Raw genomic sequence first — 19276 nt, 5'->3', positions numbered from 1 at the left:
TGCGCGCAGGATGACGGAGAGCGGGGGGGCGCGGGTACTGACGGGTGCTCCCAGCTGACTCATGGATTGGGGTTAGCAGATCAAGTCAGAGTAGAGATGACGACGGTTTGGAACCAGAAGTGCCACGTAGCAAAGCATGAGGACGCTCCAGTGGCGCCGCAGCACCGGCTCTGTTCACAAAACGGGCCTGACGGGGGCCAGCCAGGGACGGCCCAGCTGACGCCACCAGGAGAAGGCCAGGTGACCCTAAGGAGGCAGGAGAGGCGGGTAATGGCGGAAGTTAACCACGCAAAAGCAACTGCGGTGCAGAGGAGCAAACAGGGAGAACTCCAGCGAGGAGGCACACGGAGGGTCGGCCAGGCAGGGGGGCGCAGGGAGAGGTGGGTCGGGCAGGGGGGCGCAGAGAGAGGCGGGTCGGGCAGGATGGCCATCGGCACCACGAGGTTTACTTCCATGGTCAGAGAAGATGGGACGTCACCGATCTGAGAGCTGGACGGCAGGCGAGGTCTCACAGAAGACACATGGATCACGTGACCTAAAGAAGAGAGGCCCCCACGGCCAGTTTTACCACCTTCAATCCTGAATAAAATGCAAGCCCGAGGCCGGCATTCAAACTCCCGGGTGAGAAGTGTGCTGGGATTCAGAATTTTCCGGATGTGTGGATGGAAGGCACATTGCTGCGCATTGCGTTTCTCCCTCAGGGTCTGGGACGGCACGGTGAGCCCGGTCTGTTCAGGCAGCGGTGACCAGATAAACGGATTTCCACAGTTCTGGAGGCCGAGGTCCAAGGCATAGGCTCCAGCACATTCTGAGTCCTGCGAGGGTGTCCTGGTCCACAGCCCAGGTCTTCCGGCCGCGTCCCCAGGGGGCGGGAGGGGCCAGGGCGCTCGAATCCCACCTCCTGCCACAGCCCCGCCTCCCGCTGCTGTCACCCGGGCTGGTGGGTTTCAACATAGGAATTTGGGAGGGGGTGCAAACATTTCAATCTACAGCGTGGGCCGGATCAGTTTGCCCCCAATAACAACAGAAATAGACAACTTCCTAAAGCCTCTTGGATTTTGGAATTGTAGGTAAGACACGGGGCCAGTTCAGTAGTTGCATTTATCAGAGTACGACTCACGCCCCCTGACCCCATCCGCACACTGTGACCACGCAGGGTGTGTCCCAGGGACACGACTGGGCTTCAGTGCAGGACACCAGTGGGTCCGTATTGACTGTCAAAGCCGGGGGTGCCCGGGGGGCTCAGCCGGTTCAGCATCTGACTCTCGGTTTCGGCACAAGTTATGGTCTCGTGGTTTGTAGTTTCAGGCCCCTCATCGGGCTCTGCGCTGACGGTGAGGCGCCTGCTTGGGATTCCCTCTCCCGTCTCTCTGCTCCTACCCTGTTTCCTCTCTCAAAAATAAACAAACTTTTTAAAAAATTAAAAAGAAAAACAGCCACAGACAGACAGGATGGCCAATTTAATAGAGAAGAAAACATCTCGGTGAAATGTAGCGCTGCTTCCCAGAGCATCTTAGCAATAAATGTGCTGATGGGAGTCAGGCGTGCACTGCTGGATGGTGGCTCTGGGGCATCCACCCCTTTCCCGGTTTGTATTTCGCCGGACGCTTCAGCGGCGCAATGCGAGGCGGCGGAGCGGGGAAGCACGGGAGATGTGACCTGCCCACGGGCACGCGTGGGCCCCCAGGAGAAGCCTCACAAGCACTGAGCAAGGCTGCAGGGTGGAAAGCCAACACACGAACCACTGGCCAGTTAGAATCTGGGGTGAAAGGTCCACTCAGGATTCCAACCCTCTCTAAAGATGGGTACAGTTATCACTGAGAAAACGACAGAAGGAGGAGCCCAAGAGACACTGAGCTGGGCCATGTTTGTGGACTAGAGGGAGCTCTTCTTGAAGATGTCAGTCAGATGTCGCCAAATTAACCCATAAATTCCATCGCCTCCAAAATAAGGTTCTTTAAAAAGGATCTTTAGGCTGCTCTTAAAATTCAGGTGGAAGAGCAGAAGGCCAAGAACAGCCAAGACGGTTCTGGAGAAGGAAACAGGGGCGGTGCCTTGTGCTAACAAGCGCCCCGGCTTTGGAAACAGGGCAGAGGGGGACGTAGCCTGAGCAGGACACGCCCGGATGCTGGGCAGAGAGCGGAGGCCACATGTGGTTCAGAAGGAAACACTGGTTACTCTGCATGGGAAATATCAGGGCCTTTCATGCAAAATGTGAAGATAAATTTCCAATGAATGAAGAGCTTACGTGAGAAAAGCAAAGCTTTGTAACTTTTAGAAGAACACGTGGGAAAGTATATTTAAGAACTTGGGGTAGGAAAGGAATTTTTAGACAATACTCAAAACATAAAAAACATGAATCCATTTGAAAATATTAAAATTTAAAAATTCTGCACATCAATAAAGAACATAAAAGGCAAGCCACACAACCAATGCATAATCAAGAAAATTACCAACAACCAACTCAAAAATGGGCAAAGAATATGAACAGGCAATTCACAGAATAAAAAATTCAAATGGACAATAAACATTTTCAAAATATCCCACCTAACAGGCAATTAGGGGAGTGCAAATTAAAATGAAGAGATCCTATTTCGCACCGCAGCACCACGGCAAAGATTTAGTCTGTCGGTCCGTGTTGCATGGAGGTGAGATAGGGCATCTCGTCAGGTGGAGGCCGTCTACGTGGCCGGGCCTCTTTGGGAAGAGGCCCAGGCCCACGGCCGTGTAATCCACAAAGGTGACACGTGGGAGTGGGTGGGCCTCTGTGTGGCAACTCAGAGCTTAGGTCCACGGACACAGCAATTTGTATCAGCAGCAGATTTGTATCAGCTCAGAGGGAACATAACATGAGCACTGGGCACTGGGTGCTCAGCTCCAGAATGTGGGACGGAGGCTGGGACTTCTCAAAAAGGATCTGAGGCAAGTCCTGCCCGAGGCCAAGACCCGACAGGCTGGGTAGACACGGCACTGGCCAGTCTTCTTTCTTCTGTCCTCAGTGTTTGAAATGATTCTGAGAATGTCCTCGATCCACTGGGAACAGATTTCACCGTTCTGGGGAAGGGGGAAGCTGGGGTCCACGCGCAGGCTGTTTAGGGAGGACAGGGTCCCCGGCTGGAGTCTCATGCCAGCCATGCTGGCTCCCAGCGTGTCCCTGAGCTAGCCTTGACCCTGATCTGGCCCTCACTGGTCACTGGGGGCCTGACACGGGGCAGGAGGCTGCAGAGCCCAGACCTGTGTTGTTCATAAACATCTGTGTCTGCATGTGATTATACACGCCTGCGCACGTGTCTGTGCGTGTACGTATCTATGCGCATGTGTAAACATGCATCTGTGTGTGCGCGTGTACATCTGCTCAGTGGGCAGCCTGGCCGGCTGCTGCAGCGTGACATCGCCTTCTAAGAAGTGGCTCTTCCCCATTGAGGCAGGCGCTAACGGGAACGTCACGGGTGCTGTGTGGGTGCGGCTGCTTGTTGCCGTTGTTCCAACGGTTTACTGCGTGCCGGCGGGGGCAGCGCCGTCAGGCTGGAAGGAAGCAGACCGGCGGCTTAACGGCCTGCAGCCCTTCTGGAGTAATTGGATGGCCGGTAGCTACAAGCAGCCTGTTCTCGGATGACATGCCCTGCAAGCCGATGACGAGATGCTGTCCAGGTGGGAGGGGCCGCAGCGGGGCCAGGGCCACCACGTGCCAAAGCATGCAGACGCGTGGGCCCTACGCACAGTCCCCACCTAGGCAGGTCACGCCTGGAAGTTACACACGTGCACAGGGACGCCCCGCCCCGCAGGCCCCTGCGCTCCTGCACCGCCTGGCCATCCTGAGCTCCCACCTCCTGTGCCCCTGGACCCCCAGAGGGCATCCTGAGCCCTGCTCCTGCTCCTCCGGCCCCCCCTGAGCTCCCGCAGCCCTGCTTCTGGGGCTGGGCCCCTGAATAAGGACCCATATAACCCACCTGTTAGGGGCTGAGGGCCAAGAAGGAAAACCCCTTGGGGCGCCTGGGTGCTGACAGCTCAGAGCCTGGAGCTGCTTCAGATTGTGTCTCCCTCCCCCTCTCTCTGACCCTCTCCTGCTCACACACTCTCTCTCAGAAATAAATAAAATGTTTAAAAAAAAAAAAAAAAGAAGAAGAAGGAAACCTCTTGCCAAGCCCGTGGCCTGCAGCAGGCACAGAGGGGCCTTCGGGAATGGGATTCCCACCAAACCCCCTGCCTCAGGCGTGGACCCTTGTCCCTGTCTTGCCCGTGGAACAGGCTCTGAGTATGTGGGTGCCCGGGCTGCCCGCCTCCGTGCCTTCCCCACGGAACTGTCCCCAACCTGGGACCCAGAAGAGGGGGGGACGCAGGACTGCCGGGGCCTCCTGCCCTGGCTGAGTGACGTTGCCTGGAGACGCCGTCCCCAAACCCCTGTCGCTGTGTCCAGACCCGCTTCCCACACTCTGCACCTGCCACGGTCACGGCCACTTGGGTGTGGAGCGGCTGAACGCACAGGAACCAGAGGCTGCCTGCTGAGGGGAGACTCCCCTCATGGCTGGGGGCCCAGGGCTAACATGGAGGTGTCACAGGGCTGTTTCCTCCTGGGGGCTCCAGGGGACGATCCGCTTCCCCTCCCAGCTTCTAGAGGCATCCATGGCCAGCAGTGTCTGACTCTGGGTCCCCAGGGACAGCCCTGCTGCTGCAGTCCCAGTGCCAACCAGGGCCCAGGTGAGCTCCCTGCAGACGGCCTTCCGCCCAGACCGCCGCGCCCGCACTGCTACGACTGTCTGACCTCACCCCCAGACAGAGTGTGGTTTTCACCCGGCCTCCCTCTTCCTGAGACCCTGGGCCGTCACCCCCCACACGGCCCCCGGTTTGTCTATGCAACAGGCTGGGAACATCTGGGGTGTCCGCCCGACACAGCCCAGCTATGGGAACGCGGCGGGGACCTGAGTGGGGCTGCTGCCCTCCCCTCCCTCGTACGCGGGGTGCACCCCCAAGCTCATGGCAGAGGGTCCCGGGCGGTGACTCCGCCCTGCGGCCGTCCACTGACAGCTGTACTAAGTGCCCATGTCCGTGCCGCCCTGCAGCTTCCCCAGGGACGCGTCCCCGTTGCTGTGGCACGAACGCAGGCGTGACAATTTGATATTGATCTATTTGATGAGTTCGGCATTTCCTGTGGTGCTGTTTTAACAAAGGACACACTATGTCCTACAGTCAGGACGAAGGGCAGCTCGGACTCGCGCACAGGCTGGGGCTCTGAGGTTCCAGAACGCGGCCAAGCAGCCGTGGCAACGCACACACGACCACAGTGACGGAGGAGAAAGACGGGACACGGAATGGGGGGCGGGGGACACAGCCAGGTGTGCGAAAGTTCGGGTGAGGAGCCCTGGGGGGCACAGTCACAGCCGCGTCCGGTGGCCGAGGGCAGGGGAGGCACGGACGGGCTCAGGAAGTGACGGGGGAGCAGGGAGAGGTGGGCAGGGTCATGACGGTCACCGGGGGCCCGGGGGCCAGGCTGCACAGGCCAGGGCTGTTTCAACAACCAGAGCCACACTTATCAAATGTACCGCTTAGCGCTGTATCTCCTTCAAAAAACCTTTATGGAGAAACTCAACATAAAAGAGAAACGGAGTTAGGCTTTCAGAGCTTCAGCTGACCCCAGGGGCTCTCGGGAAAGTACCTTATAACCCAGCCACGGGGCTCGTGTGCCTGGGGGCACTTGTGTGTGCAGGCATGGCTGTGGCCTGAACCCCTGGAGGCATGTGTCTCCCGCCCCTTCCACGCGGCAGGCCCTGCCCTGTGCCACACGCTGTGCTGTCCTCCCAGCGCACGGAACAGAGCCGTGTGCAACCCTCCCCAGACGGGAACCCCAGATTCACGCACCAGGACCCGGCTGTCGAGGCTGCTGGCCTTGCCTGGCCTCAGAGCGCTCGAACGGCTTCCTCCCTAGGCTGCCAGGGGGCCCCATGCTCACCTGTGTCGGCTGGGGGGGCCCATGCTCACCTGTGTCGGCTGGGGGGGCCCAGGCTCACCTGTGTCGGCTGGGGGGGGGCCCAGGCTCACCTGTGTCGGCTGGGGGGGCCCCATGCTCACCTGTGTCGGCTGGGGGGTCCAGGCTCACCTGTGTCGGCTGGGGGGCCCAGGCTCACCTGTGTCGGCTGGGGGGGCCCAGGCTCACCTGTGTCGGCTGGGGGGGCCCAGGCTCCCCTGTGTTGGCTGGGGGTGGGCTGCCGCAGGGGCTCATGCCTATGCTCCTGGGGGGGGTACTGGCTGGGCGCCAACCAAGCTGCCCACGGCTGACTCCCGGGCGCCTGCTCCTGCCTCTCCTCTGGGAGTGGACTGCAGGATGGCACGGATGGGGCTCTCTGGCCACGGGGGACCTCTCGAAGCTCAGTCTCATTGACAAGTAGGACACGGCATTCTGTGTCCCCAGAACAAGCTAACGTGCTTCTGTGGTCCTGTTAGCTGAAGGTGACTATTATGTTTTCAAAGTATTTGATATAGATTACAGCGTAAGCTGAATAGTTTTGTAAACGTTTTCAGGAGATCAGAATTTTCAGGATTAAGACAGACACAGTGTCAAATCAGGAGGATTAAGTAGGAGCCCTGCCACGTTTGATCTGGTTTTGCCCAGTGGCAGGTGGCTGCCTGGTTACAAGGCCAGACCAGGGCCGCGGGGAGCTGAGCACGTGCTGTCCCGCAAGCTGCCGGGGGCCACCCTGGAGGAGAGCGGACAGCGGGCAGCCAGGGTGTGTCCCGGGCTCAGGTAGGAGCGAGGGCTGGTCGCTCTGGGGCAAACACTGCGCCTGGGGTCAGGCTTTCGGGGACCCAGGCCGCACACCGCACAGGGGTAGGGGAGTAGGGGGCTGGTTTCTTCAGCCTCTCAAGCACCGTGCCCCTTCCCGGGGCCAAAGTGGCCCCTCCCAGTCCTTGCCTCACTTTGCTGGTCTCTCAGACGCACATTCCGGGCACCTAACGTCCGGGAAGAGCCCAGACCCCAGCAGTCTCAGGCAGAGCAGCTGCCGTGGTCTCTGATGAACTATCCAGATGCCTTTGGATTTTCCGCTTGGAGTATGGGTGGGGCACCTATGTGCCAGAGCCAGCAGCACTAAGAACCGAGGTGCGGGGCTGCGGGGTGGTGCCCGTGGAGGGCGTGGCACAGAGAGGCGGGTCAAGGGTCGAGGCAGCACAGCTACGAGGGCACCAGCCTCTCCCACAGCCAGCGGATCCACAGCGACAGGGGCTGCGTGGCCGCAGAGCTGGAAACCCAGACTGCTTGGCTCACCCATCACAGAAGCTGTCAGCCCTTGGTCTAGAACGTTCCTGCAGGGGACTGTGGGGCCACATGTGGCCACCGGCATGGCATCCAGGGGCCTTGCTGCCAGCCCTGAGCTGAGTCGCACGGCATCTGCTCGGCCCTGACAGCCCGTGTGTGTGCAGATGGACGCCCCTCAGCGATGTGCCCAGGGCACCGGGCTGCCCTGAGCGCAGTTAACTCTGGGGTGAGATGGCCAGGCCCATTCTCCGGGTCAGCCTCTCTGAATAGTTAGGTGTCCAGCCAGGAGGCCCTGGGGGGTCATGGTCACCTGGGAGGCCACACGGACAGCCCAGGCTGTGGGAGACACTGGGCTGTGCACGCGGAGACGCACGACTTGTGACCCGGGCGCAGCCCACGCAGGCCCTGGGCAGATGGCACGGCACAAGCTTGTTTTCTCTGCACAGACTTTACTGAATTTGCCTGGAGACCTGCTGCCTGGGGCACACGCTGGACACTGCGGGGACCCGCCCGGCAGACGGCACCACGTGGGGCTCCACGGCGTGGGTGCGGCTGTGCGGACGCAGCAGAGGCGACGAGGCGGGGCACATCGATCTGGAAATCAGCCCGAGGCTGAGGAGGCGTTGCACCGGGATCCCCCCTCTGCCAGCCCCGGCTCTGCTCCGATTTTGGGGTTCCAGGTTAGAGGGGACCCTGCTCACACGGGTAGAACTGCCTGATTAGGTCTCTCTTGTTGACCTTCCCCATCTGGTTCCGCGGGACCTCCTCCACCAGCAGGAGCTCCGAGGGCACGGCGTACGGGGCCAGGACACCCCTGCAGACATGGGCGCGGTCTCAGTGGCAGGCACTGGGGCCTGGACAGCCCCCTCCCAGTGCAACAGGGGGCTGTGGGGCCCCGGAGCCCGGCCACGCCCGCGCCTGCTCCGGGAGGGCACCCCGCTGCAGGACACCGACACGGAGGTGCCTGGGCCCGTGTTCCAGGCCCAGCTTCGGCCAGAGGACGAGCTCTCTTCAGGGCCAGGCCTCCCCGAGCAGGGCAGGGCAGGGCAGGGCAGCTGCGGCCAGATGCAGGGAACAGGCAGGGGGGCGGGGTGGGGGGCCTAGAGGGCTGGTGCTGCCCTCCCTGCAGAGCCCGGTGAAGGGGGAGGGGCGAGTCTGCGGGTCTCAGAGCCGCTCTGCACTCTGTCCCGTGGGGGCCCCTGTTAGCGTGTTCTCCTGTGAATGGCCTTGTGGAAGGATCTTGCCCCCCCAGGCTCTACTCTGGGAAACTGCTGTGCAGGTGGTAGGCACTGGCCCTCCTGAGGCCCCGTCTGAGGCCCCTGCCCCGTGGTGAGGAGAACATGGGTCCGGCCAGGCGGTGGGGCGGGCACACCAGCTCTTGCCTCGTGGGCCCCTGAGCCCCACTCCCCGGGGCTGCTGCCCACAGCTTCAGGCCAGGCCAGAGGGACACGGCACCCCAATGTCCATTGGGGCCGGCAGGTACGTATGGTCCCTGGTCTGCAAACCGTGGGGGCATCTCAGCCGCTGGGGAGGTGGTGGCGAGCTCGTGATGGGCCACGGTGAGAGCTCCCGAGTCTCGGCCTCAGCAGCCGGTGCTCACAGACACGCAACTAATCGCCTTCGTGGGCTGCGTCCACCTGCCCACGGGCAGTGAACGTCACCAATAGCCCACCAAACGCATGGTTACTCTGGGGGCCTTGGGGTTCAGGTGCTGGCTCATGAGGGGGAGGGGGCCCCACCTATGGTCCTGGCAGCTTGGGGACCCGGCCAGCCGCCCACCAGGGCCCAGAGAACACAGGCAGCCAGGCTGGACTTCGCTGAGGCCACCAGGACTGGCCGGGGGGCGGAGCACGGCGGGGCGAACCCAGAGGCCCGATCCGGGGACGCAGCCCCTCGCAGCCCCCCACCCCACTGCCCAAACCCCATGTCTCCAGTGCATGGGTGGCTTCCCCTGAGTCCCCTTTGGACGGCCAGAGCGGAGCTGGTGCCAGGGCCCAGAGAGAGCAGGCAGAGGGGTCCCGGGGGCACAGGACGGAAACAGCATCACTTCCTTGTGACCGGACCCTCCCTGAGAGCCGACCCGTGAACAGGCACAGCTGAGCCTGGAGGAGTCCGAGCTGAGCACAGCCTACGAGACACTGTCCACCCACCGCTACGGGCGAGGCCGCGCTCAACACGGCGCCAGGAGCAGGTGCGGCTCTGGGTTCGGAACACGTGCTGCTCCGACTACTCAAGGGCCGGCAGAGGGAAGAAGGCAGCGTGGGTGAGCGCGCACCGAGGGCGGCCCTCGCACCACGGGGCAGGGCTTTGCGGGGGGCAGATGGCAGTAAGTCAGAGCCCGGTGTTACAAGCCCGAACTTAGCGGCCACTTTTGAAAAGAGGAACAACAGGCACCAACACGAGAAAAGGCTGTACGAGCGTCGTGAAGGGCACGGCAGGGTTAAATCCTGCGGGCCCTGCCGTTTCCGAGGACAGCACCCTTCCGGACCGAGGGCTCTGACCCTGCGGATGAAGGGGTGTGACCCTGTCCTCCTGCAGAGGACCTCAGCTTGGCAACTGGTCAAGCAGGAAACTTCTAGAATCACGTCGAGGCGAAGTATGCCCTCAAACAGAGACCCTGCAGAGTTGTGAGCCGCAGGCTTCCTGGGGCGACGGCCCGCGCACCTGGGGGTGTCCCTCCCCCCAACCACTACTTCACGCGCTTCTCCAGGGACAAGGCCCGGCGGGCACTAAGCCAATGCCGACTGCTCCTCCGTGGCCTCATCAGACGTCACCGCTGGGTTCAGGAGCACAGACCCTGGTTCTTCCCTGGTGTGTAAATCCCACGTCCCTTTCCAACTTGGTACGTGGGGGACAGAAGGGTGGCGGGTGGTCCACATCCCAGACCCTGCAAACGTGGTCCTGTTGCGCTCCAGGCCCCCTCACTCCCTCCGAGGGGACAGCGGCTCGGGGCCACAGGAGGGAGCCAGCCCTCCCCTAGGAGCAGGGTCTGTGAGGGCGGAATCTTCAGAAAGGAAAAAGTGGGAGCGCAGAGGAAAGTGTTATTTTAAAAAAACCTTCCAAAAGACCCCCAGATGACAGCGAGCATGACAGAGAGAGAGAGAGAGAGAGAGGGAGGGAGAGGGAGAGAGAGAGGCCTTCACCAAAAGCCTCGCGGGAGCCAAGGTCCAGAGTCGGACCTGCCCTTCGCAAAGAAGACCCCTCTCCTTCCTCCATGGGGTGGGTGGCCCCTGTGTCACCGCCCAGTGACTGCCCAGCTTGAGGACACAGAGGCCCGGATGCTGGCCGCACTGTGCTAGTCCCAGAGACGGGGGGGCTGCCCTGGCCTCCCAGGGTAACCCCGGAGCACGGAGAGCCAGCCTGAGCCAGGTGTGTTCACACGCACATGCAGGGGTGGACGTGAGGGGCCCCCCGCCCGGGGGAGGCCAAGATGGCGCCTGGACAGTCTCTGCTCGGCTCAGGGCCTGCGGTTTCTTCTCTTTAACAAAGTAATTGTCTAATCAAAGCAGCTACAGCGACTAGAATCTTCTCCATTGTTAAACTGACTCTCAACTGTGACTTTGCGAATGCAGAGGAAGCCCCTCGCCCAGCTCAGCGGGGCTGCCCCTCATGAAACAAGGCTCTCCTGCTGTTTGTGAAATCCCTGGACAAGCCCAAAATATCTTCAGCTCTCAAGAGAGAGGAGAGCCAGGCAAGTCGGGGAGGAAGGGGTGCGGGCAGGAGAAAGTTCCCAGATCTAAGACAAAGAATCTGGGGATATCATCAGTGCTTCCTTTCTGAGCTGCCTCCAGACCCCGCCCCTGTCCGAGGGTCCCAGCCTCAGCCTGACCCACAGACGGACCTTGGGGCACCGCAAGACACAGGGAAAGAGAGGCCCCGGGGTCATGGCATGTGGCAGAGAGGCTCTGGGGGAAGGGACGCAGTGAGGGATGGGCCTGGGGCTTCAGTGGGGACGCAGAAGGGGCGGGGGGGGGGGGGCTGTGGCTCCGGCTCCCAGAGGCAAATGGCAAATCCCTGTGTTCGGCACAGCTGATGGAAGGGTGCCCGGGAGGAGGAGGCGGCACGAGGCCCGCAGATTCTTCCGGAAGTCGGGAGAGGCCCTGCAGCATGTGCCCTGTCCCGGGGCTGGGAGGGCAGGGGCTCCCACCCAGTCTCTCTACATCTGTTCTGGATGCCATTACAGACCTTTCCTGGGACCCTTCGTGTGTCTGGGGCAGGCTCAGGAGCGTGACATGTCACCTGACCTTTCAGGCGCCCTCTGACCCCGGGATGGACAGCAGCAGGACCCGAGACCCCTCCCACCCCTCCCCCTACCTCAGGACAGTTCCCCCCACCCCCGTCCCTTCTCCCAGCGGCAGGACCCCGGCTTGCCTGCCCCTACCTTGCCCACTCTTTGAGTTCCCTGTGGGACAGGGAGTGTCCCTCCTGAAGGGTCACCACTGCAGTGACCCGCTGGCCCCACGTCATGTCTGGAACTCCAATCACAGCCACATCTGTGGACAGAAGAGCAGGTGGGATACCTTGGAAACGTCGTGAAGGCTGACACAGGCCCAGGACACGGGGCCCTGGAGCAGGGCCTGGGAAAGCCCTGCTCAGCAGCCACGTGGAGGGGAGCGTCAGGTCAGAATGCGGGGCCTGCTGGGGATGGAGGTGGGGGGGAGGGAGTCAGCTGTCCCGTCTCTGCCTTCCGTCGCACGGCCGGAGGGGACAGTCATTGGTAAGAGGGCTGGGGACAATGACAAGTCTGGAGTGGTCACGGTGGAGAGCCTCTGCCGCCCTCGGGGTTCTCACAACCTGTGACCTGGGGTCAGGAGCTTCCTGGCCCAGCACCCACCTGGGCCACGGGGACAGCTCAGGACGCCCCCACCTTGGCTCCAGCTTACCCGGGGGCCCGTGCTCCTGAGCCCGTGGGTGGTGCCAACCAGCAGCTCCCTGGTCAGGCCTGGACCCCAGCCGAGGCGGAGTTGGGGGAGGGAGGTGGGGGGGGAGGCAGGCAGGCCCCAGCAGACACATGGGGGTGGGGAGCGGGAGAGAGGGCCCCAGCTGTGTGTGTCCTGGGGGTGGGTAGCTGGATCCAGTTCTGTGTGCAATCACACGCCTTGGGGTCCTGACCACGGGGCGGGGCGCGCAGGGGCGAGGGGCGCCGCGTACCTGTGATGCTGGGGTGCGCCAGCAGGAGCCGCTCCACCTCCAGGGCGCTGATCTTGTAGCCGCCGCTCTTGATGATATCTACCGACGTGCGGCCCCGGATCCAGTAGGTGCCGTCCTTGAACACGGCCGTGTCACCTGAGGGCACGTGTGTTGGGAGGAGCACACGCATGGCGTGTCTGGGAGCAGCAGTGTCCCTGTGTGGTGACCCCCGGGGGACGGTGGTGGGTGTGGGGTCCCGGGACAAGGTGGCAAGCAGGGGCCCCCATGCCAGAACGGCCACGAGCATACGGCAGCGTCCGGAAGGGCCACTGGGGACCGTCTGCCGTAGGGACCAGGGCTCAGAGGCAGGAGGGCTGGTGCTCTCACCACCCAGCTCGGTCCCTTCCCACCCCTTCTCAGGCCCATGAAAAGAGAGGAAAGAGGCCCGCTGCCTCCGGCCATCCCTCCACGGGGTCCCGGTCACGGCAGGGTCCGGGGGCAGCCGGCACCACTCAGCTTCCCTCATCTGTGGGGTCTCCTGGGCAGCACGCAGGGTCTCTCCTGCTCCGCCACGCCACCTTCGTGGTCCCCACCCCGCGGCCCTGCACCCTGGTGCCCGTGGAGGCCCTCCCAGTCCTCTCTTGGGCAGCGCTGGGCAATGTGGCATCACCAGCACCCCAGCACGAGCAGGTGGCATGGGGACAGTGAGTGCCAGCCCGGAACGTGGATGGGGCAGGGAAGGTGGGCCCGAGTGCGTCCGTGTGTGGACATGCGTGTGAATATGTGTGGGCACGTGCACATGGGGCCGCCCCCGGGCCCTCTGAGAACAGTGCTGGGACCTCCCTGCCAAGGATCACAGGCCACGTGCCCCTGTGCCGGGTTACTGGCTGGAATAAATCATAAACGCTTCATTGCGAGTCCCGCCGCCCATGCAGGAAGTCACCATCCATCATTCCCACCCCCCACGAGTGGCCGCAGCGCAGGGCGAGATCCGGTCTACTGAACGGCGTGGGCGCCTGGGGGTGGCCGGCGGCCCGCTTGCTTACGGGAAGGCCACGCTCCAAGGGCTCAGGGCCATGAGCGAGATGGGCTCTGCCCCACGGACGGGAAGCAGAGGAAACCAAAGGCTTTGCAAGTGCATCTTTGGAAGGGGTGTCGTGGCCTCAGGACACCTGACTGGGGGGCTGGCCGGCCAGCAGGGAAGGGGCGCAGGTGTGGAGGAGCGGGGATGGGGGGTGGATGTGGCCTGTTGGGTCCTGCGAGGCCCAGTGCGAGGCCCGTTCCGGGGTGCAGCCCCAGCCCCGCCGCGTCCCCTCCCCACTGGACGGCTGTGCAGGCTCCCGAGAGCTTTCTGACCGCACGGCCCACGCCGTTACTGCCTCCTGCCGTGGGAGGGGACACCACACTCACTGGCACTCGGGTCCTCCAGCGGGTTCCTGGGCCTGCCTCCTCCCCGCCCCCCACAGCTACTCGCCTGGAGACCCTGCGGCGTGAGGGACCCTGCCCTGGGCTCAGGCTCCTGTCCCTGGTCCTGCTGGGGACACCCATGTGCGCCCCCAGGGCCGGCGAGGCTGTGGGGCGTGGCCTGGCGCCGTGTCTCTGCCTCTGCACTGCTCTTCCTGCTCTGCTGCTGGTGCGGGGGAAGGAGGCCCAGGGCTCCGGCTTGCTGCCCTGGACAGGGGAGGGGCTGGGTGGGGAACCACCATCTCGGGGGTGAAGGGGACCAGGATGGGATCGCCCTGCTCTCCCCGGACCCCTCCCCACAGTGCCTGGAGACCCTGAGGCCCCAGGCACCTCAGTTCTGAAAGCGGGCCCCTGCTCGGATTGCGGGGTGGGCTCAGGCTAATCAGGTGATGTGCTGAGACGTGTGAGGCCCGGCCTGCAAGGCTGCGGGACGTCCCGGAAACAAGGGCCCCCAACCCCCGTCAGGCATTCTGCTCCACCCCCTGGTGCTGGCGGAGACTGACTCTAAAGTCCAGCAGAGATGGTGGCAGCAGGAGGGCGCCGTTCCCAAACCCCGCCCCGCAGCCCCCCCCGCAGCCCTGCACCCCCTGCCCTGCCGCTCGCGGTGGGCAAGAAACACTAGCGCCTCCCAGACCCAGTGGTGCCAGGACAGCCCCGCCTGCCCCTGGGGCCCACACCCCCGGCATCCGGGACAGCACACCTGCTCCCTCTGGCGCTGACCCTGCCCACACCGGGGACACCTGCTGGCAGCTCTGTGGCCAATGTCCTGTCCAGCCCAGCCTCGGGGGGGTGGGGGGGACACGGGTTCTGTTTCTGGGTGGGGACGCTCGACACGGGACGGCTCAGGTTCCAAGGACATCCTTCCCTGCTGCCCAAGTGTCCGCCTCCCGCGGGGTCGGGTGTGAAGCCTGGAGGGCTGCCCGGGGCTGGGGTGGGGGCACGCGGATTCCCAGGGGATTATGCTGGTTACACTTATAGGGTCTGTTTCTGCACTGAGCCCTAAACAACGGGGGGTGGGGGGCGGAGGGCTGGCCCGGGTCCGCTCGCTCCTGCGACGAGGCCAGTGAGCACACATCGTGCTACCGGCAAGGAGGCTGGGGAATGGTGTGAGGGTGCAAGGGACTCCCTGGGCCCTTCCTGCCCCATCATAAGGGTCCAGGGCACACAAGCCACGGGTCTGAGTCCTGGCAGGAGCGTCACAGACACAGGACCCCAACCACGTGGGTCACCTTCACTCTTATAAACTCTGTTTACCAGAGCCCCCGGGTTCTGGAATCACAGTCCCTGGCAGTGGCCGTCCCACACTGAGGGGGCCGAATCCTGACAGATGCGGAATCACCACCATCCCCCTCAGCGCGGGAACTCCGCGACGCGAGTTTGAGCAGGATGTGTCGGCCACTTCCCGGCTCTGCCTCGGTCGTAGGAAACACGCCTCCCGACACCCAGAGGCTGCTTTTCCGGATGCGTGGGCGGCGGGCCTGGCACCCCACACCCAGTCCTCGGCCACGCAGGACCCAGGGGCGGGGCCAGCTGGCTCTTCCAGCAGCCTCGGGGACTCAGGCTCTGCTCCTGGTCCCTGGAGAAATGGAAGCTGCTCCTCCGGCCAGTCCTGCGTCTGTCTGCGGGCACGGAGGCCACGGCCGGGCGGCGGGGAGCACGGAGCCAGCCCCCCTCCTCGGCTCTGTGAAGGCCACCCAGCCAGCTGGGCGCCTGAAAGACGCAGGAGCTGCTGTCACCACGTGCCCAAGGGGGACCCCCGAGCCCCGGCTCTTCCCTCACGCGGCTGCCCCCGCCCCCCGACTCCCTCCTGTGAGGAAGGGGCTGAGGAAGACACCAGAAGGAATGACACAACTCCTGGGAGAACGAACCCCCTAAAGCCCGCCGGGCAGGCACCCACCGCGAGGCCACCCCACCCAGAGACAGAACCAAGAGTAACCGTGTTTTCAGAGCACGAAGCCCACACAGTAGGGAGGCTGCAAGCGGGGGAACTGGGAGCTGCGAAGAGCTGACCTGCGGGTGCGGACAGGGGCACTGGAGGCTGGGCAGACGCCCCGAGGGAGCCCGGGGGGGGAGGTGCGTGTGGGGAGGAGGCCTAGGAACACGGGGTGGGGGGAGGGGCGGGGAGGGGTTGGCCTCCTGCCTGCCCTTTTTGCTCTCAGCCCCTGCGTGCCAGCCGGGCTCCAGGGGCAGAAAATTAAATTAGCCAAATGACTCCCAGAACCGCAGGTCGTGGGGACCCGAGCCCCGGTGGAAGGAGGGAGGCAAAATCAGAGCTGCTGCAGGTGCAGGAGGGGCCTGGGGGGGCAGCGGGCACCGGGGCCCCCACCCCAGGAGGAGGGGTGGCACATGGGGCCTCGCTCGGGAAGTGAGAGGACAGAAGGACCACAGCTCCCACAAGCCTCAGGTCCGAGGGGCACATGCACTGAGGGCATGGCCCTTGGGCCGGGGGTGGACGTCAGCGTCGGGGCCCAGGTATGGCCGGCTGCTCCCAGGTTGCCGGGGCCACAGGGGTCCTTGAGCTGCACCTGGAACCCTGATATAAACTGAAAGCTTACAAGCAGTCACCTGCTGCCAGGGGTGTGGGGCCCGCGGGTGCAGAGACAGCCCCCAGGAGCTAGCCCACATCCGGCCGGAGCTCGACATCCAACAGGGGGCGCCCTCTGCATCCCTGTGCACAAAAGCCTCTCCCAGGGGGTCCGAGACTTAGCTTTACAGAAGCAGAGCGGCACAAGTGGAAGAAGATGACACAGGACAGCGCTCCCAGGAGCCCTGGGAAACAGTTTTTAAGCAAGACAAAAAAATTAAAGACGCGACACACCCAGGAAGGGCACAGCCCTTCACGGGGACCCTTCCTCCCTGGTCGGCAAGGTGCCCAGGTGGGTGACAGCCTTCCCTTGTGCACAGCCACAGCGGCAAGCACGCTCGGCCGGAGCCCGCACTGCAGAGCCGGGTGTGGGTCCTGACGAGGACTTACTGGCCCAAACGGAAATAAACCAGAACTCAAGGCAGCGGCGGGGCAGGAGGTGAGGGGGGGCCGGCGCTGCGCCCGAGCGCCGGCCTGGGTCCTCCTTCACCAGGGAAGTGTGGTGCGTGAGCACGGCGCGCGCCCACCGTGTCCGCGACAGCCGCAAGCTCGCCACGGGGCCGCCAGAGGCCAGGGTCCAGGGAAAGAGGGAGCCTCCCCCCGCCAGGTGCCAGCGGCCAGCGGCGTGCTCGGCCCACAGGAACCCAGCACGCGTACAGGGCACACATCATCAGTCCACGTCACCGTCGCTCTCCAAACCACGGTTTCTAAAGGCCTCCGAACAGCCCGTGCTGGACGCCTCGGACACGGTCAGCAGCCTCCGTCGCTTTATCGATGACGCCGCAGGGACGTCTGCGCATGGGCTCTGCCCCTCCCTCTTGCCTGTGAACAGCTTCCCAGACGCAACCCTGACACATGGTCCCACCCGTAGGAGGGGATGTACAGCCTCGCAGCAGCGCCTGCCAACTCTGTAAGAAGCTTTACCAATTTGGTGACAAGTAAATCTCTGTCTCTGTACTTATCTCTTTCATCGTTAGGAAGTGAGACTGTATTTTATATATTTTTATGGCCAACCACTCTTCTCTTCTGTGATCTGCTCATCGCCTTCGCTTGCTCCTGCCAGGGCTGCCTGGGCTCAGTGACTGACCCCCTGGGGGGCCCGGCTCCGGAGAGGACCCCTGTCCCGTGTGCCCCGACGCCCGCCAGGGCCCCTCTGCCACCCTGCTGCCGTGTCACTGTAATGTCGGTCTCTGGCAATCGTGTCACGTGCTCACCAGGAAGAAGGCAAGAACCAGCCGGCGCTCTGGGGGGTTTGCTCGGCTCCCACACCCTCGACCAAGGCGTTAGCGTCTCATCAGCACGCACGGTTTATTAGCTCACCTCTCAACACTAAATGGTGTACGATGAAATATTTCTTAAAGTCAGGCCGTTTTTGTTTCTTTATGTTATTATTATTAGTGTTATTATTAGTGTCTTTAACACAGAACTGCTCAGGGGGAAGCATCAAAAGCAGCGGGAACTGTAATGTCTGCCTAGCTCTGTCCCCATGTCCCTTCTGTGTCCCCAGCTTGATGTCCCCAACTGTGTGTCCTCACTTCTGTCCCAGGTCCTCACCACCCAGTCCTACCTCACCTCCGTCCCATCCTCACATCCATCCCGTGTCCTCACCTCCACGTTCTCACCCGCACCCAGGGACCTCACCTCCACCTGGTGTCACCTCCATGTCCTCACCTCCATCGTGTGTCCTCATATCCACCCTGTGTCTTCATCTCCATGTCCTCACCTCCATCCCGTGTCTTCACCTGTGTCCTCACCTCCATTCCGTGTCATCTCTGTGTCCTAACCTTCGTCTCATGTCTTTACCTCCACCCCGTGTGCTCAGCTCTGTGTCCTCTGCTCCAACAGTAAGGTTAGCATACAGGGCCGAGGGCACCTGGCTCCTGGAATGTCACCTGTCCCCTGCCCTGGGCCTGCACTGGTGCCCACGTGCATGTGGAACAGCTTCTGAGCATGGTGGCAGCGCTCAGCGGGGACGAAGTCAGGAGGAGTCACTGTGACTGAGTGGAGTTTATGCGGGGGGACCTTGGAAGGGGGGTTGTAGGGAGCTCCTGGCACCTCTGGGCACCTGGGCAGGGCGGGGAGTGGGGTAAAGGAGGGTGCCCCCTCTCCCTGTATCCAGGGTAGACTCGGCCTTTCCCTGCGTGACCGCCAGCAGGCTCCCCCCCCCCCACCACTAGCATCCCATGGCGGGAGGGGCGGCCAGGGAAAGGGTTAAGTTTAATTTATCCTGATTTCTATTTACTACCACGCTCCCCGCAGGAGCCCGCAGCTGTGAGCTGATTGCGCCCGCTCATTATGCAGCCCGTCTCGCTAATGGCCTGTGACAAAGGCACACGGCTTGCAGGCCTCACCCCCGAGAGCCAATTAAACACACACACTCCCTTCCTGTTTGCAGCGCATTACAATGAAATTAAACTGAATTTCAAAATCATTTTCTCCTAAAGACATCTCTTTACAATAATTAATGCATGCTATTCCTTTTCAACTCAAATATTCATCAGCGCCAGCGACTGAATGTTTTAACGCTGACTGCCCCCCACTTTGCCCGCTGCTGCCATGCCCGGGGGGCTGCCCTCCACTCTGCCCGCTGCCACCCATGCCCAGGGGCTGCTCTCCACTCTGCCCGCTGCCCCCCATGCCCGGGGGCTGCCCCCCACTCTACCCACTGCCAGCCATGCCCAGGGTCTGCTCTCCACTCTGCCCACTGCCGCCCGTGCCCAGGGGCTGCCCCCCACTCTGCCCGCTGCTGCCATGCCCGGGGGCTGCCCCCCACTGCCCGCTGCTGCCTGTGCCTGGGGAACTACCACCCGCCAAATCCACAAGGTTTGGGTTCCTGGGCTTTTAAAGGA

The 19276-nt window shown here is 62.9% G+C and overlaps 1 protein-coding gene across 7 annotated transcripts in view; it reads right to left on the bottom strand.

The window, feature by feature from the left end:
• Positions 1–380: 380 nt before the first annotated feature.
• ACSF3 (acyl-CoA synthetase family member 3) overlaps positions 381–19276 on the bottom strand; it is a 51449-nt gene continuing 32553 nt past the window's right edge. For 4 of the 7 annotated variants that reach the window (XM_039225260.1, XM_039225143.1, XM_039225196.1 and 1 more), the window contains 4 exons: positions 12401–12535; positions 11631–11742; positions 7951–8063; positions 6148–7843 (listed from right to left, as the gene is read on the bottom strand). In XM_039225260.1, coding sequence (XP_039081191.1) covers positions 7503–7843; positions 7951–8063; positions 11631–11742; positions 12401–12535 — 701 coding nt within the window. In that variant the 3' untranslated portion in view covers positions 6148–7502. Of the gene's footprint in view, positions 536–2396; positions 3526–6146; positions 7844–7950; positions 8064–11630; positions 11743–12400; positions 12536–19276 lie in introns of those variants that run through there. The other 3 variants (XM_039225092.1, XM_039225429.1, XM_039225378.1) reach the window with 3 other exon arrangements.

Source organism: Hyaena hyaena, unplaced genomic scaffold (assembly GCF_003009895.1).
Source record: "Hyaena hyaena isolate Hyena2069 unplaced genomic scaffold, ASM300989v1 scaffold_1, whole genome shotgun sequence".
NCBI lineage: Eukaryota > Metazoa > Chordata > Mammalia > Carnivora > Hyaenidae > Hyaena > Hyaena hyaena.
Note: the sequence above shows the minus strand (reverse complement) of the source record. Positions and strands in the feature narration are given on the sequence as shown.